Raw genomic sequence first — 26,790 nt, forward strand, 5'->3', positions numbered from 1 at the left:
AGGGCGCAGAAGGAAAGGAATGCCATACGGTTTTTGGAAGGCAGATTTTGCTGGACTGTTTTTTTTGACACCATGTCCCATTTGAAGCCCCCCTGATGCACCCCTAGATTAGAAACTCCAAAAAAGTGACCCTATTTTAGAAACTACGGGATAGGGTGGCAGTTTTGTTGGTACTAGTTTAGGGTACATATGATTTTTGGTTGCTCTATATTACACTTTTTTGTGCGGCAAGGTAACAAGAAATAGATTTTTTGGCAATTTACAACATTCATCTGACAGGTTAGATCATGTGGTCATTTTATAGAGCAGGTTGTCACGGACGCGGCGATACCTAATATGTATACAATTTTTTTTATTTATGTAAGTTTTACACAATGATTTCATTTTTAAAACAAAAAAAATGTTTTAGTGTCTCCATAGTCTAAGAGCCATAGTTTTTTCAGTTTTTGGGCGATTATCTTAAGTAGGGTCTCATTTTTTGCGGGATGAGATGACGGTTTGATTGGCACTATTTTGGGGTGCATATGACTTTTTGATCGCTTGCTATTACACTTTTTGTGACGTAAGATGACAAAAAATTGCTTTTTTTACACCGTTTTTATTTTTTTACGGTGGTCATCTGAGGGGTTAGGTCATGTGATATTTTTATAGAGCCAGTTGATACGGACGCGGCGATACCTAATATGTATACTTTTTTTTATTTATTTAAGTTTTACACAATGATTTCATTTTTGAAAATGTTTTAGTGTTTCCATAGTCTAAGAGCCATAGTTTTTTCATTTTTTGGGCGATTATCTTGGGTAGGGTATGATTTTTGCGGGATGAGATGACGGTTCGATTGGTACTATTTTGGCGTACATGCGACTTTTTTTTATCACTTTTATTACCTTTTTTGGGAAGTAAGGTGGGCAAAATTTCAATTTCCTAATAGTTTTAATTTTATGGCGTTCACCGTGCGGGGAAAGTAACATGACCGTTTTATAGATCAGGTCGTTACGGACGCGGCGATACCAAACATGTGTAGGGAATTTTATTTCTTTTTTTATTTTTAATCAGTGATAAATGTGTTTTTTGATTTTTACTTTTTTTTCGACCCAGACCCACTTGATTCTTGAAGATCCAATGGGTCTGATGTCTGTATAATACAGTACAGTTTACCATATAGTGTTTTGTACTGTATTTTACTTACACTTTGTCTGAACAGATCTCTGCCTTTAGCACAGATCTGTTCAGCACCATGGACAGCAGGATGCTTGAGACGGCGTCCTGTTGCCATAGGAACCTTCCCCGTCTGCTCAGAACTTCGCGGACGGGGCTGTCGGGGGGCTCTCTCCCTCTCCATCGGGGGGCTGCAAAGGCACAACAGCCCCCCGATGGGAGCTCCCTCTTACTGTTAACTTTTTCCATACAGCGGTCCGTACGGACCGTGAGATGGAAAGGGTTAAACGGCTGACATCGCATCACCGATGTCAGCCGTTTATACCAGGGTGTCAGCAATGTGCTGACACCCTGGTATACCCACTAACCACCAACGATTATTCAAGGGGAGGCGCGCGGGAGATCGCGATCCCACCTGCCGCACCGCCCACAACTCCCCCCCCTGCACCACCCGCCGGCAAAAAATCATACAGGGGTGCAGGGGGGGGGGGGGTGGAAAAATCTTTATTTTAGGGACACTAAAGTTTCTGATCCCCGCGGTCAGGAACCGCGGGGATCAGAAACTGCAGAAAGCGTAGCAAACCGCAGGTCTGAATTGACCTGCGGTTTGCGGCGATCGCCGATATGGGGGGGTGTCACATGACCCCCCCTGGCATTGTGACAGGATGCCGGCTGAATGATTTCAGCCGGCATCCTGTTCCGATTAACCCCTGCGGCGCCGGCATAACGATTTAAAGTTAGGACGTACCGGTACACCCCGAGTCCTTAAGGACTCGGGAAATAGGGCGTACCGGTACGCCCTGCGTCCTTAAGGGGTTAAAGGACAGCATCTTCAAGGGGATCTCTGATAATGGCTCAAAGGGAGGTCCTGTTAAAGGTGTTCTCAGGGAATTAAGAAAATTAAAAAACCTAAATATTACTTTATTATAAATATATTCCCAAATATCTTTCATTAGTTATAATGGCTCATTTGTCTGGGGAGCAATTAGGAGAAATAAAATGGCTGCCGTCCTACACACAAAACCTGCCCTAATCACATATGCAATATTTTTCACCTGATGAAGGGGATTCTATTATTATTATTTTTTAAGTTCACAATCTGCCAATTTAGGCCTCTTTCACACTTGCGTTGTCCGGATCCGGCGTGTACTCCACTTGCCGGAATTACACTCCGGATCCGGAAAAACGCAAGTGTACTGAAAGCATTTGAAGACGGAACCGTCTTCCAAATGCTTTCAGTGTTACTATGGCACCCAGGACGCTATTAAAGTCCTGGTTGCCATAGTAGGAGCGGGGAGCGGGGGAGCGGTATACTTACAGTCCGTGCGGCTCCCGGGGCGCTCCAGAATGACGTCAGAGCGCCCCATGCGCATGGATGACGTGATCCATGCGATCACGTGATCCATGCGCTTGGGGCGCCCTGACGTCACTCTGGAGCGCCCGGGGAGCCGCACGGACGGTAAGTACACTGCTCCCCCGCTCCCCACTACACTTACCATGGCTGTCAGGACTTTAGCGTCCCGGCAGCCATGGTAACCACTCTGAAAAAGCTAAATGTCGGCTCCGGCAATGCGCCGAAACGACGTTTAGCTTAAGGCCGGATCCGGATCAATGCCTTCCAATGGGCATTAATTCCGGATCCGGCCTTGCGGCAAGTGTTCCGGATTTTTGGCCGGAGCAAAAAGCGCAGCATGCTGCGGTATTTTCTCCGGCCAACAAACGTTCCGTACCGGAACTGAAGACATCCTGATGCATCCTGAACGGATTACTCTCCATTCAGAATGCATTAGGATAATCCTGATCAGGATTCTTCCGGCATAGAGCCCCGACGACGGAACTCTATGCCGGAAGACAATAACGCAGGTGTGAAAGAGCCCTCAGTGTCTAAAAAGGCACTCAAGGCAGCCACATGTACTTTAATGGTACTGACTTAACCCCTTATCTAGACCTGCCTGAAGGAAATCTAGGATAACTGACAAATTTAAGGTTTCTGATCTTCCTAAACTAACTTTAGAAAATTTTAGAAAAGCTTCCCAGGCTCTACGATATATTTTAGATGTAATAGGATTCAGACTACTTAAAATGGTGGAAATTACTGCATCAGAAAGACCTCTTTCTTTCAGTAAATCCCGTTCAAGGTCCAGGCCGTCAGGGCGTAGCTGTGCTGTTCTGGGATGGGCCAAAATTCCATCTCTGCTGAAAGAATTTTGAATCTGAGGGAAATCTTTTTTTCCTATTAGTAGCCTTCTCCAAAATATCATCTAGAACTGCGCTGAAAAGTCTATCCCCCTCACAAAGGATACCAGCTGCGTCACCCGAACATGACCATAAACCATACCGCTCTCCTAGTGGCATTAGAGAGAGCTACAGATCTTGCAGCCAGCTTTACTGTGTCAGGGTCCATTCACACGTCCAGGATGTATTGCGGATCCGCAATACACCCGGCCGGCACCCCCATAGAACTGCCTACTCTTGTCCGCAATTGCGGACAAAAATAGGACATTGTCAAATTTTTTGGCGGAGCTGCAGCCCGGAAGTTCGGGGCCGTACTCTGGAAATACGGATGCGGAGAGCACATAGTGTGCTCTCGGCATCTCTTCCGGCCCCAGAGAATGAATGGGTCCACACCAGTTCCCGATATTGCTGAACGGATGCGGACCCATTTGCGGACGTGTGAATGGACCCTCAGCCAGGAACTTTGCTGCCTGTTTTAACATAGGCAAAGATGCAATTATATTTTCTCTTGGAGTTCCTGCCATTAGATGTTCCTCCATCTGACTGATCCAGATGGACATGGAACGTGCAGTATAAGTGGCTGCTACACTAGGTCTAAATATGGCCGTTTAAGCTTCCCAAGATCTTTTTAATAGGGCTTCACTCTTTGTCCAACGCAGAACTAATGCGTGAAAAACAACGCTCATGTACACAGACCCATTGAAATGAATGGGTCAGCATTCAGTGCGGGTGCTATGCGTTCACGTCACGCATTGCACCCACGCGGAAAACTCGCTCGTGTGAAAGGGACCTTAAGTTACTTTTTAGGGCATTTATCCCAGAGGATGGTATCTTCTGAGAAAGGATACTTTCTCTTGAAAATTCTGGAGACCCCTGTTTTTTTTTTCCTCTGGGTCCACCCATTCTTTCTTTATAAGTTTTGTAATTTGAGAATGGAGAGGGAACACTCTTTTTTCGCTTCCCCCAATCCTTTAAACATAAGGTCTTGAACTGATTTAGGCCGCTTGGAATCCTCTATGTTTCACCCTTTGAGGCCCGGCGTTTATTTTTTTTTCGTTTTGCGCTCCCTGCCTTCCCAGAGCCATAACTTTTGCATATGATGTAGTGGGAAGCGGGAAATAAAATTCCAAATGCGGTGAAATTAATAAATAAAAGCAATTCCACCACAGTTTTACGTTTTTTTATTTTATTTACGACATTCGACGTGTGATAAAACTGACCGGTTATTTTTATTCTACAGGTCAGTACTAATCCGGCGATACCTTATATGTATTGTTTTTCTTGCGTTTTAATAAAAATAAATAAAAAGTAGGACAAAAATCTGTTTATTTTTTTATTCCCCATATTTTGACCGCTATAACTTTTTTGTAATTATGTGTACGGAACTGTATGTGGGGGGGGGGGGGGGGCTCATTTTTTGCAGGGTGATCTGAACTTTAAATTTATACCATTCTGGAGTATGTATGACTTTTTTTTATCACTTAATATTTTCTTAGAAAATGAAGCGCCCAAAAACGGCAAAATCGCCCATTTGGACGCTTTTTTCCGTATGGGTAATATTTTTATACTATGGGCGTTTTCGTCGCGACACCCATGATTTTTTGTTCTTTTTATTTTGGGAAAAGGGGGATGATTTGAATTTTTTGTTTTACACTTTTTTTTTTATAGTAAACTATAACAGTCAATCATCTGATTGCTATCATAGACTCCAATGCACTTACATTGGAATCTATGATGATTTTACTACTTTCCTATGGAGCCCTATTACAGGCAAGGGCTACATAGGAAATACTATGCAGCAGCCTCCTGTCATTCATAAAAACAGGGGCTGCTGCACACACGCTCCGGCTCCTCTGATCGCCACACGGGGAGCCGGAGCACCACTGAAAGTGTGCACTTATGGTTTCAGTGTGCTCAGATGCCGTGGTCAGGATTGACCCCGGCATCTGAGGGGTTAAATGTCCGCGATCAGCATTACTGCTGGTTTCGGACATGAACTGCGGGTGTCTGCTAAAAGAAGCAGGCGGCCTCCCACTCCATGAAATTCCTCCTCTAGAGGGTCTATTTCAGAAAGAGGGGATAACGCAGCAGAGGTGGAAGGTTTCTGACACATGGACGCCATCCTGCAATCCACTGCGCTGCTTACTTCCTCCTTGATTATAGTTCTGATATTGTCTAATAAAGAGGGCGATTCTTCATAGTTTATCCAGACATTAGGAGCAAAGATTCAATGCGGAGTGGACGTGCCAAAGGCTCAAGAAAATAGGGCACAATAGGGTAGTACGTCCTAGCTCTTTAATAGGACAAAAAGTGCTTAGAGATTAGAGGCTCACCTTTTATAGTTTTGCTATGGTAGGCACAACTCTACTGTAGTCATATAAAACGAAGAAAATAGGTGCCTTCGGGTGTGCAGCCACAGGATGAAGATCCAATGTAGAAGGTTGTCTAGTCCCTCTTCACTGGCCGTTGCGTAAAAGAATGAAGAAATTCTGCTTTTGGCGCTCCAAACCCGATCAAGGCAACTTGAGTTTCAAAACTTCCCTAACATGCTCACAGCAGTCGTTACACATTTCCAGGAGTAATAGAGGAACAAAACTATCAAAACTTGTTGAATTCAGTACAGGTGTAATCGGAAGAGTTGATGGGCCTAAATAAAGTTTTCACATGGAGTACTACATATGGTAGTTTTCTCATGCGAGATCCGGCGCTGCACTGGGATCCTCAAGTTGCCTTGATCACGGTTTGGAGCGCCAAAAGCAGAATTTATTAGGAGCAGAGGCTTTTTATGTCTAGGTCGGAGGTAGACTTTTCTTGCATATGGAACACTTTTTAATATGCTGAGATCCTTCAGCTTCCCTTTGAGCATCCCTGACCCATAATCAGGAGGAAGCAGCAGATAGCTACACTAAGAGAAACCCCACCACCTTATGGTGTATTAGCATCATATCACCACCACTGAGTGAGCAAATAGAAGGTCACCAATATACAGGGGAGGACGACTCACCAGGCTGGGGGCCTTTGCCGGTTTTGCACATGTTATCGGACTCACTGGGCCTTGACATCCTGAAGAAATGAGGAGACACTGCCAAGAGTCCTTTCCCTCCAGTTTTTAAACCGCTTGTTGCCTAGGGGGAAGTGACTGGTCCGGCAGCGCTCCTTGAGATCTCGAGCCCACCGAGAATCTCGTTTGCCCTCGCTCATGTGACCTGGCGTCCTCTTGCAAGATTTCGCACGGACGCTGCCCGTGGCCGCCTCCACCGGAGGATTTATGCCAAAGACCAGGAAGGGCCGCACCACAAAGCCCCGCGAGCTCAGTCTTCGACTTTTCAGGACTGAGATAATACCGCAGCATGCTGCGGTTTTATCGCCTTCCAAAATTCTGGAACACATGCCGGATCCAGCATGTTTCCCATTGACATGCATTAGGTCGGTGTTCCGGCTAAACAGATCTGGCATTGCAGTCTGCGCATGCTCATACCGCAAAAAATGTGAAAAAAATAAATGCCGGATCCGTTTTTCCGGATGACACCAGAGAGACTGATCCAGCATTTCAATGCATTTGTCATACGGATCAGGATCCTGATCAGTCTGACAAATGCCATCAGTTTGCATGCGTTTTGAATGATCCAACAGGCAGTTCTGGCGACGGAACTGCCTGCCGGAATCCTCTGCCGCACGTGTGAAAGTACCCTAAATTCACATCTCTATGCTTTCTATTTCTATGTTCTATCAGATGAACTAAAAAATGTTAAAAAAAAAAAAAATTATGGGCAGTGAAGCTCCTGCCTACTGTACTTAATGATTCAGAAGAGCTGAAAGCTCAACGAAAGTGTGAATCCATAACGCGATTCTTCGATAACACGAACTTTAGACGCCGAACTTAAAACACAAGTTCGATCAACACTAATGTCCCCAGAATACACCACATGGCCCCTTCTCATAGATTTACACCCCGTAAAGCCCCCCCCATGTCCCCAGAATAAACATGCCCCATCGCACAGATTTCCACCCCATAAAGCCCCCATACACAGACCTGCACCCTCATGTCCCCAGAATACACCACATGTCGCTCCTCACAGATTTCCACCCCATAAAGCCCCCATACACAGACCTGCACCCTCATGTCCCCAGAATACACCACATGTCCCTCCTCACAGATTTACACCCCATAAAGCCACCTCCATACACAGACAGACCTGCACCATCATGTCCCCAGAATACACCCCATGTCCCTCCTCGCAGATTTACACCCCATAAAGCCCCCATACACACACCTGCACCCTCATGTCCCCAGAATACACCACATGTGGCTCCTCACAGATTTCCACCCCATAAAGCCCCCATACACAGACCTGCACCCTCATGTCCCCAGAATACACCACATGTGGCCCTCCTCGCAGATTTCCACCCCATAAAGCCCCCATACACAGACCTGCACCCTCATGTCCCCAGAATACACCACATGTCCCTCCTCACAGATTTCCACCCCATTAAGCCCCCATACACAGACCTGCACCCTCATGTCCCGAGAATACACCACGTCGCTCCTCACAGATTTCCACCCCATAAAGCCCCCATACACAGACCTGCACCCTCATGTCCCCAGAATACACATGTCCTTCCTCACAGATTTACACCCCATACACAGACCTGAACCCTCATGTCCCCAGAATACACCACATGTCCCTCCTCACAGATTTCCACCCCATAAAGCCCCCATACACAGACCTGCACCCTCATGTCCCCAGAATACACATGTCCTTCCTCACAGATTTACACCCCATACACAGACCTGAACCCTCATGTCCCCAGAATACACCACATGTGGCCCTCCTCGCAGATTTCCACCCCATAAAGCCCCCATACACAGACCTGCACCCTCATGTCCCCAGAATACACCACATGTCCCTCCTCACAGATTTCCACCCCATTAAGCCCCCATACACAGACCTGCACCCTCATGTCCCGAGAATACACCACGTCGCTCCTCACAGATTTCCACCCCATAAAGCCCCCATACACAGACCTGCACCCTCATGTCCCCAGAATACACATCTCCCTCACAGATTTCCACCCCATAAAGCCCCCATACACAGACCTGCACCCTCATGTCCCCAGAATACACATGTCCCTCCTCACAGATTTCCACCCCATAAAGCCCCCATACACAGACCTGCACCCTCATGTCCCCAGAATACACATGTCCCTCCTCACAGATTTCCACCCCATAAAGCCCCCATACACAGACCTTCACCCTCATGTCCCGAGAATACACCACGTCGCTCCTCACAGATTTCCACCCCATAAAGCCCCCATACACAGACCTTCACCCTCATGTCCCGAGAATACACCACGTCGCTCCTCACAGATTTCCACCCCATAAAGCCCCCATACACAGACCTGCACCCTCATGTCCCCAGAATACACATGTCCCTCACAGATTTCCACCCCATAAAGCCCCCATACACAGACCTGCACCCTCATGTCCCGAGAATACACCACATGTCCCTCCTCACAGATTTCCACCCCATAAAGCCCCCATACACAGACCTGCACCCTCATGTCCCCAGAATACACCACATGTCGCTCCTCACAGATTTCCACCCCATAAAGCCCCCATACACAGACCTGCACCCTCATGTCCCGAGAATACACCACATGTCCCTCCTCACAGATTTCCACCCCATAAAGCCCCCATACACAGACCTGAACCCTCATGTCCCCAGAATACACCACATGTCCCTCCTCACAGATTTCCACCCCATAAAGCCCCCATACACACCTGCACCCTCATGTCCCCAGAATACACCACATGTCGCTCCTCACAGATTTCCACCCCATAAAGCCCCCATACACAGACCTGCACCCTCATGTCCCCAGAATACACCACATGTCCCTCCTCACAGATTTCCACCCCATAAAGCCCCCATACACAGACCTGCACCCTCATGTCCCCAGAATACACCACATGTCGCTCCTCACAGATTTCCACCCCATAAAGCCCCCATACACAGACCTGCACCCTCATGTCCCCAGAATACACCACATGTGTCCCTCCTCACAGATTTACACCCCATAAAGCCCACTCCCTTACACAGATCTGTATTCGCACCAAATTCCACTCCACCACCCAGATAGGCCTGCGGTCCATGAGCCCCACTGCTTCACGTGCTCTCCTTTCCTCCCCAGACCTGCACCCTGATATATGAGCTCCATATGCTGCCTCTCCCCTGTGTAGTCCAGGACCACATCCTCCCTCACAGGGCTGCTTGCAGGCACACAGCCCCTCCTCCTTCCACAAGCTCCTGCAGTCCGTGTTTGCCAGCACTTCTCTCATTGGGTCATGTGACCACGAAGGAGCATGTGATTAGTGACGTCACGACCCTCCTTCGAACAACTCCATTCTAGCATCTACAAACCTCCATTCGGGAGGCATTTGTGCCTTGACTTTTGGAAGTGTCCGTCTTTGAGGTAGAGGAGCAGCTTCTGGGATCGTCCTCAGGAGTTTCAGGCTCCACGATAGAGCACTTGTCAGTCTAGGTGCAGCTGCTTGTAGAGACCCCTCTGAAATAAGTAATGCTTTGTGCTGCTCATAAATCGCCATGAATGTGCTAAACGACTCATGCGTGTCCATTAAAGACATTAAGACCGGGCAGAAAAACTTAAATGTCATCTTTATTGTCCTGGAGATAGGTAAGTGAGTGCCCCTCGTGTAGAGGGCCCGTGCTTAGCAGACACGTGGGCACAGCTGGCATCCCTGGCTGCAGCAGTCCAGCTGGGCTACCACTGCTGACCTCTCTTCTGGCTCATCAGACTTGTATTTTTATTACTAAATTCCAGTTTTGTTTTTCATGTCGATTTTTCACACAGGCAGAGTTACAAAAACTAAAGATGGTCATGAAGTGAGGTCCTGCAAGGTGGCAGATAAAACGGGCAGCATCACAGTCTCAGTGTGGGATGAAATTGGAAGCCTTATTCAGCCAGGAGACATAATTCGCTTAACAAGAGGGTATGTGACAGAACCTGGGAGGTCCGAGGCGCCAGTGATAAAACCTGGTGAGGAGGTCCGAGGCACCAGTGATAAAGCCTGGTGAGGAGGTCCGAGGCACCAGTGATGAAACCTGGTGAGGAGGTCCGAGGCACCAGTGATGAAACCTGGTGAGGAGGTCCGAGGCACCAGTGATGAAACCTGGTGAGGAGGTCCGAGGCACCAGTGATGAAACCTGGTGAGGAGGTCCGAGGCACCAGTGATGAAACCTGGTGAGGAGGTCCGAGGCACCAGGGATGAAACCTGGTGAGGAGGTCCGAGGCACCAGGGATGAAACCTGGTGAGGAGGTCCGAAGCACCAGGGATGAAACCTGGTGAGGAGGTCCGAGGCACCAGGGATGAAACCTGGTGAGGAGGTCCGAGGCACCAGGGATGAAACCTGGTGAGGAGGTCCGAGGCACCAGGGATGAAACCTGGTGAGGAGGTCCGAGGCACCAGGGATGAAACCTGGTGAGGAGGTCCGAGGCACCAGGGATGAAACCTGGTGAGGAGGTCCGAGGCACCAGGGATGAAACCTGGTGAGGAGGTCCGAGGCACCAGGGATGAAACCTGGTGAGGAGGTCCGAGGCACCAGGGATGAAACCTGGTGAGGAGGTCCGAGGCACCAGGGATGAAACCTGGTGAGGAGGTCCGAGGCACCAGGGATGAAACCTGGTGAGGAGGTCCGAGGCACCAGGGATGAAACCTGGTGAGGAGGTCCGAGGCACCAGGGATGAAACCTGGTGAGGAGGTCCGAGGCACCAGGGATGAAACCTGGTGAGGAGGTCCGAGGCACCAGGGATGAAACCTGGTGAGGAGGTCCGAGGCACCAGGGATGAAACCTGGTGAGGAGGTCCGAGGCACCAGGGATGAAACCTGGTGAGGAGGTCCGAGGCACCAGGGATGAAACCTGGCAGTTCCGGTGTTCTATTTTTTTGCGGAAACGGAAGCACGGATGCAGAAGTGCGGATCCGCAAATGCGTATGCGGACAGCACATTCCAGCCCCATTGAAAATGAATGGGTCTGCACACGTTCCACTAAATTGCGGAACGGATGCGGACCCATTTTGCGGACGTGTGAATAGACCCTTAGGCATATTGGAGTAGGTCAGTACACTAAAAGCTAGGGGCTGGTTTACTGTGCATCAGATTTACTGTGCAATTCAGCTTATCCCTTTCACTACCAGAGGTTTTTTCATTTTTGCGTTTTCATTTTTCTTCCGTATCTTCCTTGAGCTATAACTTTTTTATATTTTCATTCACATACCGGTAGCTTATTTTTTGTGGGACAAGTTGTACTTTCTAATGCCACCATGTAATATCACATACAATGTAGTGGGAAGCGGTAAAAAAATTCCAAATGAGGTGGAATTGGAAAAAAAAAACACAATTCCTCCACCGTTTTACGGGTTTTGTTCCCACAGTGTTTTGTTTGCGGCAAAACCGACCCATACCACATATGTATAGGTTTTTTTCGTCTAAATAGTGTAAAAATAAATTTTAACTTTGAAGATATTTTTTATTTTTTATTTTTTTACATCACCATATTCTGACCCCCATAACTTTATTATAGTTATATCTACTGAGCTGTGTGAGGGCTCATTTTTTGCATGACACTATGTAGTTTTTATTGATACCATTTTGGAGTGTGTGTGTGTGACTTTTTGATTACATTTTATTAAATTTTTTTGGGTAATAGAAGGAATGAAAAAATGGCAGTTTGGCCATTTTTACCCTTTTTTCCGTTACGCAATTCGCCCTATTGGAAAAATATTTTAATATTTTAATACTACTGGCATTTTCGGTCGCAATGATACCCATGATGTTTATATTTTTTGTTATTTAGATATTTTTAAGTTTTTATTTAAATGTTTTTGTAATGATTTTGAAGCTCATACATGAGCCTACAAAATCTATTTTTAAATGTTTAATTTTGAACAATCATGTATTTTATAAATAACTTTATTACTGTCTGTTGCTCATTTCTTATGTTGGCCTGCCACCTGGTAGCCAAAATAAGAATTGCAGTTTGAATACTCAAGGTCTTTTCAGAGTGAACCAAAGCATTCAAACCAGCATTCCCATTGGCAGCAGGGGATGTTGTTAGGATTCACGGAACCACGAGCTTCCGGGTTTTTGACACTTTAGATGCTGTGATCTCACTTAATCACGGCATCTAAAGGCTTCAATTACCGCAATCGACGGTAATTAGTAGTAGCGGCCGGACGCAGTAATTAGCGGCAGGTCTCTGCTGTTTGAAACCGCAGAGACCTGCCGCCCCTGAACCCCCACTGCACGTGCGTACATGTACGGCGCTGGTAGCGAAAGGGTTAAAGAGAACCTTTCAAAAAAATCTCGGAGGTAAAATTAGATGTATAGCAGTAATATAGGTGTCCGTGAAGTGAATATTAGCCTAGAGATTTGGACCCTTTAAAATGTAACTTTTATTGGTTCAATTAAAAAGCTAAATACATCACCCTGTGATAACTGGGTGACTGAGAAATATCAGGACAGGATGTCGCCCAGCTACCACTGTGAATTGGTGAAATTAAGATGTAAATAGTGCAAATTCCACAAGGGCACTTGTGACATTAGTGATAGGTATAGGTTTTGGTGGAAGGTTAGGGCACTTTTGATGGGTGCTGGGGATGATTCTCTCCCTGTACCCGCCCTAGGTTAACCCTTTGCCCAGGGATGATCCCCGATGGTGGGATCTCCCTGTCCCCGTACCTGCCCTGTCTGGCCCTGTACAACCCTGTACGTTACTAATTTCACACAAATAATGATGTCAATTTTAACCCCGACGCGTTTCCCCACCACGGTTCATCAGGGGGTCAGTTAGAGGAGGATAATAGTTGTAAATCACATCATAGATAAAAAAATGGATAAAAAAATGTACTATGTCCTGGGTGATACAGTAAGGCAGGCCATGCTTGGGGCAGGATAAATCACAAAGGCTCTCAAGGTCCACATTGACGATTGCACCTGTGCATCTCCGTCCATCTATCCCCCCTACTACATCCTTATCCCCTTCTTCTTTTATAGGACAGGGACAACCACCCTACCAATTACGGGGCAGAACCAAGTAAATATAGTGACTAAAAAAAGTGAAGATCCACAGGTCATAAATCTCTCCGCACAGAATTTAAATACCTTGGAGATCTCGGTACTGAAAAAGGGACTTTCATTTGTCCCTACAACTGAGTTTAGGACTTTTACTTGGGTCAAAGATCTTGTCCTATTCTGTTGGAAACTTAGATGGAGGAAATACTTTGATATCTCAGACCAACAATCGCATGACAGACTAGGGATACAAGAATGTGACCTAGCAGATCTTGCGATTCTGATGGATTTATGGGAGGAGGGCTCAAGAAAACCGGGGCAAGGCCCCTTCACAAAACTTTGCCCAAAAAGCACTAAAATACCCCCACTATTTAATTAGGAGCATATCGACATTTTTCAACGATTGGTAACTTCTGAATTGGAACAATTAAAAATTTCCCCCTCATACCCTAGAAATCTAGCCAGAGGAGAATCCAAGGCCTTGAGGACACTGGAAAAAGATGATTCCATTGTTATCAAGCCCTCTGACAAGGGTGGAAACCTGGTAATCATGAATCACGAGATGTACAAAAAAATGTGTATGCATCTCCTGAGGGATAAAAGTCGTTTTCGGATCTTACCTGGTGACCCCACTGATCTGTACCTAACAGAACTCCAGCAAATCCTGAAGACAGGACTGGAGCAAAGGGTCATCGGTAAGTCAGAATACCACTTTCTACTACCCAGTACACCACAAATTGCAACTTTTTACGGGCTTCCCAAGGTCCACAAAGGGATAATTCCCTTAAAAGGTCGCCCTATAGTATCTGGCGTGAATGCTATCACACAAAATTGTGGACTTTATCTCGACCAAGTACTGAAAGAGTTTGTGCAAAGTTTAGCATCATATAATAGGGATGTCCCGATACCAGTATCGGTATCGGGACCGATACCGGGCATTTGCACGAGTACATGTACTCGTGCAAATGTCCCCGATACCACTGCCGATACCTGTGCGCCGCTTCTATGTGTCAGTGTCCGTCCGCGGCCCCTGCATCTCGCACAGCTAACAGCTTCACAGGCAGCAGCAGGCAGTGTAATTGGAGCCTAGAGTGGAAGATAGGCCCACCCCTCGCCGCCCTCCAACCAATCAGTGGCAACCAGCACTGACTCACTGCACAGGGAGCGTAGTGCAGGGACTCAGAGAATCGTCTGACAGTTTATTAGTTAAAAGAATCCAATGAGTCACAGACTGTGTCACCGAGTCCCTGCCAGGCCTCCTGCTCTGCGGCTCCCTGTAAGTCCGTCCGGGGGAAGGGGGGGGCATTATTAGCATAGCATGTAGTGGAGCTGGGTGTGTACAGGGTGCATGTAGCAGAGCAGGAAGTCTGGGGTGACACAGTCTCTGACTCATTCGATTCGTTTTAACTAATAAACTCTCAGACGATTCTCTGAGTCCCTGCAATAACTATAATTACATCACAGTCTGCTCCAATGCATTCACTGCAGCAGAGCTGTGTTTGCCAGGAGCGAGTCCCTCCAAAAGTGATAGTGTCTGTCTTCTATGGCCCTGGTCCTTCCCTTCCTGCCTGCAAGCTGCACATTGATCTCTAAAAGCAGGCATTAGGGCAAGAAGAAATATACATTACTGTATGATGGCCACAAGACTATTATACTGAGGAGGGGGGGCTTCAAAAATTGTTGTCCTGACTCCTTACAGTAGCGTCTCCTTGTGGCTGCCCCCATACAGTACAACGTCTCCTTGTGGCTGCCCCATACAGTATAATGTCTCCTTGTGGCCGCCCCATACAGTGTAACATCTCCTTGTGGCTGCCCCCATACAGTGTAACGTCTCCTTGTGGCTGCCCCCATACAGTATAACGTCTCCTTGTGGCTGCCCCCATACAGTGTAACGTCTCCTTGTGGCTGCCCCCATACAGTATAATGTCTCCTTTTGGCCGCCCCATACAGTGTAACGTCTCCTTGTGGCCGCCCCATACAGTGTAACGTCTCCTTGTGGCCGCCCCATACAGTGTAACGTCTCCTTGTGGCCGCCCCATACAGTGTAACGTCTCCTTGTGGCTGCCCCCATACAGTATAACGTCTCCTTGTGGCTGCCCCCATACAGTATAACGTCTCCTTGTGGCTGCCCCATACAGTGTAACGTCTCCTTGTGGCTGCCCCCATACAGTATAACGTCTCCTTGTGGCTGCCCCCATACAGTATAACGTCTCCTTGTGGCTGCCCCCATACAGTATAACGTCTCCTTGTGTACAGTATAACGTCTCCTTGTGGCCGCCCCATACAGTGTAACGTCTCCTTGTGGCTGCCCCCATACAGTATAACGTCTCCTTGTGGCTGCCCCATACAGTGTAACGTCTCCTTGTGGCTGCCCCCATACAGTATAACGTCTCCTTGTGGCTGCCCCCATACAGTATAACGTCTCCTTGTGGCTGCCCCCATACAGTATAACGTCTCCTTGTGGCTGCCCCCATACAGTATAACGTCTCCTTGTGGCTGCCCCCATACAGTATAACGTCTCCTTGTGGCTGCCCCCATACAGTATAACGTCTCCTTGTGGCTGCCCCCATACAGTATAACGTCTCCTTGTGGCTGCCCCCATACAGTATAACGTCTCCTTGTGGCTGCCCCCATACAGTATAACGTCTCCTTGTGGCTGCCCCATACAGTATAACGTCTCCTTGTGGCTGCCCCCATACAGTATAACGTCTCCTTGGAATGTTATAGTTCAGTTTTTGGGCCTTTTGGTTGGTCAGTGGTCAGAAAATACATGTGTGTGTACTTTATTGTTAAAATTAGTATCGGTAATTGGTATCGGTGAGTACTTAAATAAAAGTATCGGTACTCGTACTCAGTCTTAAAAAAATGGTATCGGGACATCCCTAATATACAAGGGACACCATGGATTTTCTGAAAAAAAACGGAATCCCTAGTCATTGAATCTTCTTGTCTACTAGCCAGCATTGATGTGGAGTCCCTGTACAGTAGTATCCCCCATGACAAGGGTCTCCTAGCGGTCTCTCACTATCTGGGTACAAGAGGGAATCAATATCAGGAACACAATCATTTCATTCTGACCCTACTTGACTACATTCTAAGGCACTATTTTTTCTTGTTCAGTGGGCGGTTCTACCACCAGCTCAGGGGGACGGCCATGGGGTGCCCTTGTGCCCCCACGTATGCAAATCTCTTCCTGGGCTGGTGGGAGGACAACCTCGTCTTTCCGGGCCATCACACTTGGTGGAGCGATAGGCTAGGCTTCTGGACAAGATATATAGACGATGTGTTTGCTTTGGAGTGGTAGTAGGAGGGAGTTTACCGAATTCATAGACGTCCTGAACATAAATGACATAGGTCTCAAATTTACCTCTGAAATACAGAAAGATTGCATCAACTTTCTTGATGTAACGATACACAAACAGGGCGAAAAACTTGTCAGTACGATTTTCAGAAAATCGACAGCAACCAACTCAATTTTGCACTGGGGAAGCCATCACCCCATTCCACAAAAAAGAGGTATCCCCAGGGGACAATACTTAAGGATACGCAGGAGTTGTTCTGGATTAACCGACTTCCACTGCGAATCCAAAAAACTCTACAAAAGAATGACAGAGGTTATCCAAAGACCCCCATTAAGAAATGCTTTCCAGCATGCCTTAACTACAGAAAAGGAAACGCTACTCTCCCCTAAAAAACCTGGGGAGGATGGGAGGGCAGAGACCCGCCTTATTTCCACATTTGATGTGGCCAACACAGAAGTTAGAGCTATTCTCAACAAATATTGGTCTATTCTACAAATGGACACTAGTGTAGCTAAGAGTATCTCACCCCACCCGAGCATAACCTATTGGAGAGGCAAAAGCCTTAGGGATAGACTGGTACACAGTCACTACCTACCCGCAGCTACACCAGGAACATGGCTTGATCGCCGTCCCTTAGGGATGTTCAAGTGCGGGACATGCAAAATATGCGAGTTGATCTCTACAGGCAAGACCATAACATGCTCAGCCGACAGCCACCCAAAGAGTGTTCACCATTCGGGACTTTATAAACTGTAAAAGCAGAGGGGTAATCTATATCTGCCAGTGCCCATGCCCCAAAGACTATATCGGAAAAACTTTCAGGGAGCTAAGGAAAAGGGTGGGGGAACATGTTAATGATGTCAAAAACAAATATCATGCAGGGGACTTTCGCACACTCCGATTTTCAGCACTAGAACTCGTTCCGTTACCCCCGAGAAAAGGAGACTGGAACAATAAGATACTGCAGAGGGAAGCGGAATGGATCTATAGATGCCGCTCACAAGCACCCTCTGATCTTAACCACTTAAGGACCACAGGTTTATACCAGGGGCGTACATAGAAATCACTGGGCCCCATAGCAAAAATCTGAATTGGGCCCCTTAACCCCGCCCACTACCCACCATGGCCCCTCCCACTTCCTGACCTGGCTCCTCCCATGCCACACCCCCATTAAATACATTTATACATGACCTACTGAAACTGTTAGGGATAAACATTTTTATTTTATTATTAACTAACTTTGTTGCAGTAACGTATAAAATGTACATGCATTTTCCAATAAGGATTTGTTCTGTTTGTTTGCGTTTTGATAGTGGGAAAAAAAAAAATTTGGAAAAAAAAAAAATCAGTTTTACTTTTTTGTCACCATATTTGGACCCCTATAACTTTTTTGTAATTATGTATACGGAACTATATGGGGGCTCAAATTTTGCGGGGCGATCTGAACTTTCCATTGATACCATTCTGGGGTGTTTATGACTTTTTGATCACTTTATTTAAATTTATTGTGGAAAAGGAAGCGACCAAAAACGGCTAATCCGCCTTTTGGACTCTTTTTTTTTCTGTTTTGCTGTTTGCCATATGGGGAATATTTTTTTAATATTTTCATACAATGGGCGTGTCACTTGCCAGGCTTGCCAGAGTGGGCACAGGACAGTGGACACAGGGCGCAATATGTATGCCACACAACTGAGCGAGTGCAAGGCAGGAGCGCATACACATCACTCCTCCTGCCTCTGTCCACTGTGCTAAAGCCGGACGTAAGCCATCCCCCACATGTTAACCACTTCCCATCTGGGCCCTTTGCCCCCTTCCTGACCAGGCCAAATTTTGCAAAACGGACATATCTCACTTTATGTGGTAATAACTTTGGAACGCCTTTATTTATCCAAGTCATTCAGAGATTGTTTTCTCGTGACACATTGTACTTCATGATAGTCATAAATTTGAGTCAAAATATTTCACCTTTATTTATGAAAAAATCCCAAATTTACCCAAAAATTTAAAAAAATCGCAATTTTCTAAATTTCAATTTCTCTGCTTTTAAAACAGAAAGTGATACCTCATAAAATATTTATTATTTAACATTCCCCATATGTCTACTTTATGTTGGCATCATTTTGGAAATGTCATTTTATTTTTTTAGGACGTTAGAAGGCTTAGAAGTTTAGAAGCAATTCTTCAAATTTTTAAGAAAATTGCCAAAACCCACTTTATAAGGACCAGTTCAGGTCTGAAGTCACTTTGTGGGGCCTACATAGTGGATACCCCCATAAATGACCCCATTGTAGAAACTACACCCCTCAAGGTATTCAAAACCGATTTTACAAACTTTGTTAACCCTTTAGGCGTTCCACAAGAATTAAAGGAAAATGGAGATCAAATTTTTAAATTTCACTTTTTTGGCAGATTTTCCATTTTAATCAATTTTTTTCTCTAACACATCGATGGTTAACAGCCAAACAAAACTCAATATTTATTACCCAGATTCTGCGGTTTACAGAAACACCCCACATGTGGTCATAAACTGCTGTATGGGCACACGGCAGGGCGCAGAAGGAAAGGAACTCCACATGGTTTTTAGATGCCATGTCCCATTTGAAGCCCCCTGATGCACCCTTACAGTAGAAACTCCCAAGAAGTGACCCCATTTTGGAAACTAGGGGATAAGGTGCCAGTTTTATTAGTACTATTTTTGGGTACATATGATTTTTTGATCATTCAATATAACACTTTATGGGGCAAGGTGACCAAAAAATTGGTTGTTTTAGCACAGTTTCTATTTATTTATTTTTACAGCGTTCACCTTAGGGGTTCAGTCAAGTGACATTTTTATAGAGCAGATTGTTACGGACGTGGCGATACCTAATATGTATACTTTTTCTCATTTATTAAAGTTTTACACAATAATAGCATTTTTGAAACCAAAAAATTATGTTTTAATGTGTCCATGTTCTGAGAGCTATAGTTTTTTTATTTTTTGAGAGATTTTCTTATGTAGGGGCTCATTTTTTGCGGGATGAGGTGACGGTTTTATTGGTACCATTTTGTGGGACATACGCGTTTTTGATCACTTGGTGTTGCACCTTTTGTGATGCAAGGTGACAAAAATTGCTTGTTTTGACACAGTTTTTTTTTTTTTTTACGGTGTTCACCCGAGGGGTTAGCTCATGTGATATTTTTATAGAGCTGGTTTTTACGGACGCGGCAATACCTAATATGTATACTTTTTTTTTATTTGTTTCACTTTAACACAATAATAGCATTTTTGAAACCAAAAAAATGATGTTTTAGTGTCTCCATGTTCTAAGAGCTATAGTTTTTTTATTTTTTGAGAGATTTTCTTATGTAGGGGCTCATTTTTTGCGGGATGAGGTGACGGTTTTATTGGTACCATTTTGTGGGACATACGCGTTTTTGATCACTTGGTGTTGCACCTTTTGTGATGCAAGGTGACAAAAATTGCTTGTTTTGACACAGTTTTTTTTTATTTATTTTTTACGGTGTTCATCCGAGGGGTTAGGTCATGTGATATTTTTATAGAGCTGGTTTTTACGGACGCGGCAATACTAAATATGTCTATTTTACTTTATTTTTTCTATTTTTAATTTTTTTTTTTTATTCCTAACTTGGGAACTTTTTTTTTTTTTACATGTGAAACTTTATTTTATTTTATTTTTTCAACCCTTTATTTTTTTATTTTTTTTTACACTTTTCGTCCCCCATAAGGTCATACAAGACCTCTGGGGGACATTTACTTCACTTTTTCATTTTTTTTTCACAGTTGATTTCTCCTGTAACTGGGGCTGAGATAGTAGCCCCAGTTACAGGACAAATGCACCCCTATAGAGGCTGTACAGCAGCAATCCAGCGCTGTACAGCCTCAGAGCATGGCTGATCGAGGTCTCTGAGAGACCTCACACAGCCCCTGCACTCTCCGGTCACGGCGGTCACATGACCGCCGGGCCGGAACAGGAAGCGCACAGCGCTTCCTGCTCTGCAGACACAGCGCTCGGTGAGCGCTGTGTCTGCAGCGATCGTGAAGGCAGGGACACCTGGGCACTGTCCCTGCCTTGTCTTAGGGTTGCCCTGCTGTCACTGACAGCGGGCAACCCGATCAGCAGCTGCACGATTAGCGTGCAGCTGCTATTTCTGACAGGACGTTTTAAAACGTGCTGTCAGAAATAGACGTCCACCCATAGGACGTTTATATCCTATGGGCGGACGTGAAGCGGTTAACCCCTTTGCTACCTGCGCCATTTTGTCATCACTCTTACCCCAAACCTCTTTAACTCCTTGCTGCTGATGCTGAGTGTGCACATATGTTTGTGTGTGTGTTTTTTGGGATTTTGGCTGGTTTGTGAAATATCATTTGGTGGCTATGTGCACCCTCAGCATTAGCAGCAAGGAGTTAATATCCATCCAACCCCACCTAATGCCCTCAAAATGCCCAGTAAGGGGGGGGGGGGGGTTGTTAGGAAGGAGTAGGTGTAGGAGGAAAGCACATTGTCCTCTATGAGGACAGTCACAGTGTGCTTTCTTCTTTCTCCCCCATGTGCATTTTGGGGCTCATAGAGGACAACAGGACTCACTGGAGTGGGATTGAAGCATGTCCCACCCTGTCCTGGCTGTCCCCCTCCCCACCCCTCCTCTCTCTTGCTGCCTGGCCTGCCGCTGTGTCAGTGTCTGACAATCTGAGTATCCAGATGGATCTGACATATATTAGTGAGTGACATAACATACGGTACCTACTAGTCTCTGCTGACTGAGTGCTGACTGAGTCTGCTCTGACTCTCTCTCAGTCTCACTCGTCTCAGGCAGCCAGGGGCAGGCACTGCAGGCAGTGACACGGCAGGAGTCAGGACGAATGGTTCTGACTTACCTCAGGCCAGGGGAACACAGGTGCTTCTGTTCTAACTTCTTCCTCCTTCGTCTCCTCAGCTCAGGCAAACTGGCGACGGCAAATTCTCCCGCCTCCCTTGCGCCACTGGCCAATCAGCAGCTGCCTCAACAGAGTTGCCTTGTGCTGATTGGCCAGCGACTCGTGCACTACATGCAGGCTGGCTTGATCCTGATTCCGCGTCAGCAGACTGTCAGGATCAGGTCAGGAGGTCAGGATCAGGTCAGGGGGGGGCAAAGAAGAGTTGCGGCTGAAGATTCCTGAAGAAAAGCAGCCGCATAGCCGGCCCGTATGTCATGAGTGGGCGGGGCCAAATAGTGTGGGCGGGGCCTTCTCTGCGCTCCGGGCCCCATAGCAATGGCGTGGTCTGCCTCTATGGGCGGTACGCCACTGGTTTATACCCCTCCAGTGACCAGGCCCTTTTTTACAAATCGGCACTTCACAACTTTAACGGTTTATTGCTCGGTCATGCAACTTTGCACCCAAATGAATTTTACCTCCTTTTCTTCTCACAAATACAGCTTTCTTTTGGTGGTATTTGATTGCTGCTGAGATTTTTCGTTTTTCTGATATTAATCAAAATAGACTGCAATTTTCAAAAAAAATGTATATTTTTAACTTTTTCTGGTAAAATTGTTCAAATATAATTACATTTCTATACAAGTTTGTGTCAGAATTTGTTGTGCTACATGTGTTTGATAAAAAAAAAATCCAATAAGTGTATATTTATTGGTTTGTGCAAAAGTTATAGCGTTTACAAACTATGGTACAAAAATGTGAATTTCCGGATTTTGAAGCAGCTCTGACTTTCTGAGCACCTGTCATGTTTCTTGAGGTGCTAGAATGCCAGGATAGTATAAATACCCCCCAAATGACCCCATTTTTGAAAGAAGACACCCCAAAGTATTCGCGGAGGGGCATGGTGAGTTCATGTGAATTTTTTTTTTAATCATACAAGTTAGCGGAAAATGACACTTTCTGAGGAAAAAAAATTATAATAAAGTTTCCATTTCTGCTAACTTCTGGCAAAAACAAAAAAATCTCCCACGGACTCACTATGCCCCTCAGTGAATACCTTGGGGTGTCTACTTTCTGAAATGGGGTCATTTGTGGGGTGTGTTTACTGTTCTGGCATTTTGGGCAAGGCTAAATTGTGAGCAACCCTGTAAAGCCTAAAGGTACTCGTTAGACTTTCGGCCCCTTTACGCACCTAGGCTGCAAAAAAGTGTCACACGTGGTATCGCCGTACTCAGAAGAAGTAGGGCAATGTGTTTTGGGGTGTATTTTTACATATACCCATGCTGGGTGAGAGAAATATCTCTGTAAATTGACAATTTTGTATAAAATAATTTAAAAAGTTGTCATTTACAGAGATATTTCTCACACACAGTATGGGTATATGTAAAAGTACACCCCAAAACACATTGCCCTACTTCTTCTGAGTACGGCGATACCACATGTGTGACACTTTTTTGCAGCCTAGGTGTGCAAAGGGGCCCAAATTCCAATGAGTACCTTTTAGGGTTTCACAGGGCATTTTTACACATTTGGATTCCAAACTACTTCACACGCTTTAGGGCCCCTAAAATGCCAGGGCAGTATAAATACCCCACATGAGACCCCATTTTGGAAAGAAGACACCCCAAGGTATTCCGTGAGGCGTATGGTGAGTTCATGTAAGATTTTATTTTTTGTCACAAGTTAGTGGAATATGAGACTTTGTAAGAAAAAACAAAAAAACAAAAAAAATATCAATTTCCGCTAACTTGTGCCAAAAAAAAAAAATCTTCTATGAACTCGCTATGCCCCTTACGGAATACCTTGGGGTGTCTTCTTTCCAAAATGGGGTCACTTGTGGGGTATTTATACTGCCCTGGCATTTTAGGGGCCCTAAAGCGTGAGAAGTAGTTTGGAATTCAAATGCGTAAAAATGCCCTGTGAAATCCTTAAGGATACTCATTGGAATTTGGGCCCCTTTGTGCACCTAGGCTGCAAAAAAGTGTCACACAGGAAAAAGAGCACACCTGCCTAGTAAAAAGGAGTGCTTGCGAAGTAAAGCTGCGATCGCTAATAAAGATCCAAAAAGCTAAAAAGTGATCTTTATAGCGCCGCAGCTATTTTACGGTGTTTTTGCAGTGATCAGAAAAAAAAAAATTTAAATTCTGTCACTGCGGTGGGGCGGACTGAATGCAAGTGTGGGCACAAGATCAGTCCTGATCGGGCGAACGCTGCATTTTTTGTAGAGCCTAAGGTGACCCTAATGTACTGATATAGATCTGATTGCGATCAGTCTTGATCACTGACAGATACTATATAGTACTAGTGCTGATTAGCGACAGCAATGACGCTAATCAGTGACTGCGGTGCGGTGGGCTGGGCGCTAACTATCTAACAAGTAGCTAACTAACTGGCGGTGATAAGGGACCCTTACAGGGGGGTGATCAATGACAGGGGGGTGATCAGGGAGTCTATATGGGGTGATCAGGGGTTAATAAGGGGTTAATAAATGACAGGGGGGGGGGGTGTAATGTGTGTGTGGTGCTTGGTGCTACTTACAGAGCTGCCTGTGTCCTCTGGTGGTTGATCCAAGCAAAAGGGACCACCAGAGGAGCAGGTAGCAGGTATATCAGACGCTATTTACAAAATAGCGTCTGATATACCTATTTGATTGGTTCTTTTAAAAATCTACAGCCTGCCAGCCAATGATCAGCGCTGGCAGGCTGTAGTTAAACTTGAATACTGCACAATCCTGTTCACAGGAAATCTCAGGTCTCACGAGATGACGCCAATAGGCGTCACTGAGACCTGAGAGCGCTGCCGTCCGGACGCCTATTGGCGTTACCGTGATGGCAAGTGGTTGATGAAAGACTTACCTTTACCTGTTTCTTGTAGAATAATGTTGCCCCCTATTAATGGAATACGGATCCAAAATTGGGAGGTAGCTTTGCCCAGGAATCTCTAATCTCTACGCTTCCCTCTGCATTCCCTGAGAAATTAAATACAGTCCTAACTGGTCGTGAGTAGAGTTGAGCGAACACCTGGATGTTCGGGTTCGACGAGTTCGGCCGAACTTTCGAAAAATGTTCGGGTTCGGGATCCGAACTCGACCCGAACTTCATCCCGAACCCTAACCCCATAGAAGTCAATGGGGACCCGAACTTTTGGGCACTAAAAAGGCTGTAAAACACACCCGGAAAGGGCTAGAGGGCTGCAAAAGGCAGCAAAATGTAGTTAAATCCCCTGCAAACAAATGTAGATAGGGAAATGATGAGTTAACATAAAATAAATAAAAATTAAACAATATTAATTGGAGTGAGGTCCCATAGCACAGAATCAGGCTTCAAGTCACCCACCAATGGAGAAGGTCACTTACTATTATTTTGACCACAGCACCCAGACAAAGGAGAGAGGTCCCACAGCAGAGAACCAGGCATCATATCACCCACCACAGGAGTAGGCCACCATTTAGTTACTTTGACCCCTACACCCAGACGGAGGAGAGAGGTTACACAGCAGAGAATCAGGCATTTAGATCACCCACCACAGGAGTAGGCCACCATTGAATCAGACCCCGGCAACCATGTCAGATGGCACAAGCATAAGCTTCATATCAATCAGCACAGGAGAAGGCGACTTTGAAAGACTTTGACCCCTACACCCAGACGGAGGAGAGAGGTTTCACAGCAGAGAATCAGGCATTTAGATCACCCACCACAGGAGTAGGCCCCCATTGAATCAGACCCTGGCAACCATGTCAGATGGCACAACCATCAGCTTTATATCAATCAGCACAGGAGAAGCCACCATTGAGTTACTTTGACCCCTGCACCCAGGAAGAGGAGAGAGGCCCCACAGCACATATTCTGGCATCATATCAGCCACCACAGGAGAAGCCACCATTTAGTTACTTTGACCCCTTCACCCAAACAGAGGAGAGAGGTTCCACATCAGAGAATCAGGCATCATATCAACCACCACAGGAGTAGGCCACAATTTAATGGGACCCCGGCAACCATGTCAGATGGCACAACCATCAGCTTCATATCAATCAGCACAGGAGAAGGCGACTTTGAAAGACTTTGACCCCTACACCCAGACGGAGGAGAGAGGTTTCACAGCAGAGAATCAGGCATTTAGATCACCCACCACAGGAGTAGGCCCCCATTGAATCAGACCCTGGCAACCATGTCAGATGGCACAACCATCAGCTTTATATCAATCAGCACAGGAGAAGCCACCATTGAGTTACTTTGACCCCTGCACCCAGGAAGAGGAGAGAGGCCCCACAGCACATATTCTGGCATCATATCAGCCACCACAGGAGAAGCCACCATTTAGTTACTTTGACCCCTTCACCCAAACAGATGAGAGAGGTTCCACATCAGAGAATCAGGCATCATATCAACCACCACAGGAGTAGGCCACAATTTAGTTTATTTGACCCCTGCACCCAGGAAGAGGAGAGAGGCCCCACAGCACATATTCTGGCATCATATCAGCCACCACAGGAGAAGCCACCATTTAGTTACTTTGACCCCTGCACCCAGGAAGAGGAGAGAGGCACCACAGCACATATTCTGGCATCATATCAGCCACCACAGGAGAAGCCACCATTTAGTTACTTTGACCCCTTCACCCAAACAGAGGAGAGAGGTTCCACATCAGAGAATCAGGCATCATATCAACCACCACAGGAGTAGGCCACAATTTAGTTTATTTGACCCCTGCACCCAGGAAGAGGAGAGAGGCCCCACAGCACATATTCTGGCATCATATCACACACCACAGGAGAAGGCCTCTTTCAGTGATTTAGGCCTTTGGACCCAGACAGAGGAGAGAGGTCAGAGATTAGCTTCATATCCCCCAGCACAGCAGAAGACCGCTTTATTTGACTTAGGCCTCAGCACCCAGACAGAAGACAGAGGTAGCATGGCAGAGGTTATGGCTTCATGTCACCCGTTAGTTTAACCGGCCACTTTCATCTGGTTAGGCCCCGGCGCCCAGACAGAGAAGAGTTTCATTCAACTGTGGGTTTCATAAAATTTGTATCAAATAAAGAAGTGGCCCGTAGCACAACAAGACATGTTTTAGGCAGTTAATAAGGA

At 46.0% G+C, this 26,790-nt stretch overlaps 1 protein-coding gene across 2 annotated transcripts in view; it reads left to right on the forward strand.

The window, feature by feature from the left end:
- Nucleotides 1–9,776: 9,776 nt before the first annotated feature.
- Nucleotides 9,777–26,790, forward strand: part of NABP1 (nucleic acid binding protein 1) — a 116,807-nt gene continuing 99,793 nt past the window's right edge. For both annotated transcript variants that reach the window (XM_040439410.1, XM_040439411.1), the window contains exons 1-2: nucleotides 9,777–10,086; nucleotides 10,264–10,402. In XM_040439410.1, the coding sequence (XP_040295344.1) occupies nucleotides 9,996–10,086; nucleotides 10,264–10,402 (230 nt within the window). In that variant the 5' untranslated portion in view covers nucleotides 9,777–9,995. The remainder of the gene's footprint in view (nucleotides 10,087–10,263; nucleotides 10,403–26,790) is intronic.

The sequence above is a fragment of the Bufo bufo genome, chromosome 7 (genome assembly GCF_905171765.1).
Source record: "Bufo bufo chromosome 7, aBufBuf1.1, whole genome shotgun sequence".
In the NCBI taxonomy this organism is placed as follows: domain Eukaryota; kingdom Metazoa; phylum Chordata; class Amphibia; order Anura; family Bufonidae; genus Bufo; species Bufo bufo.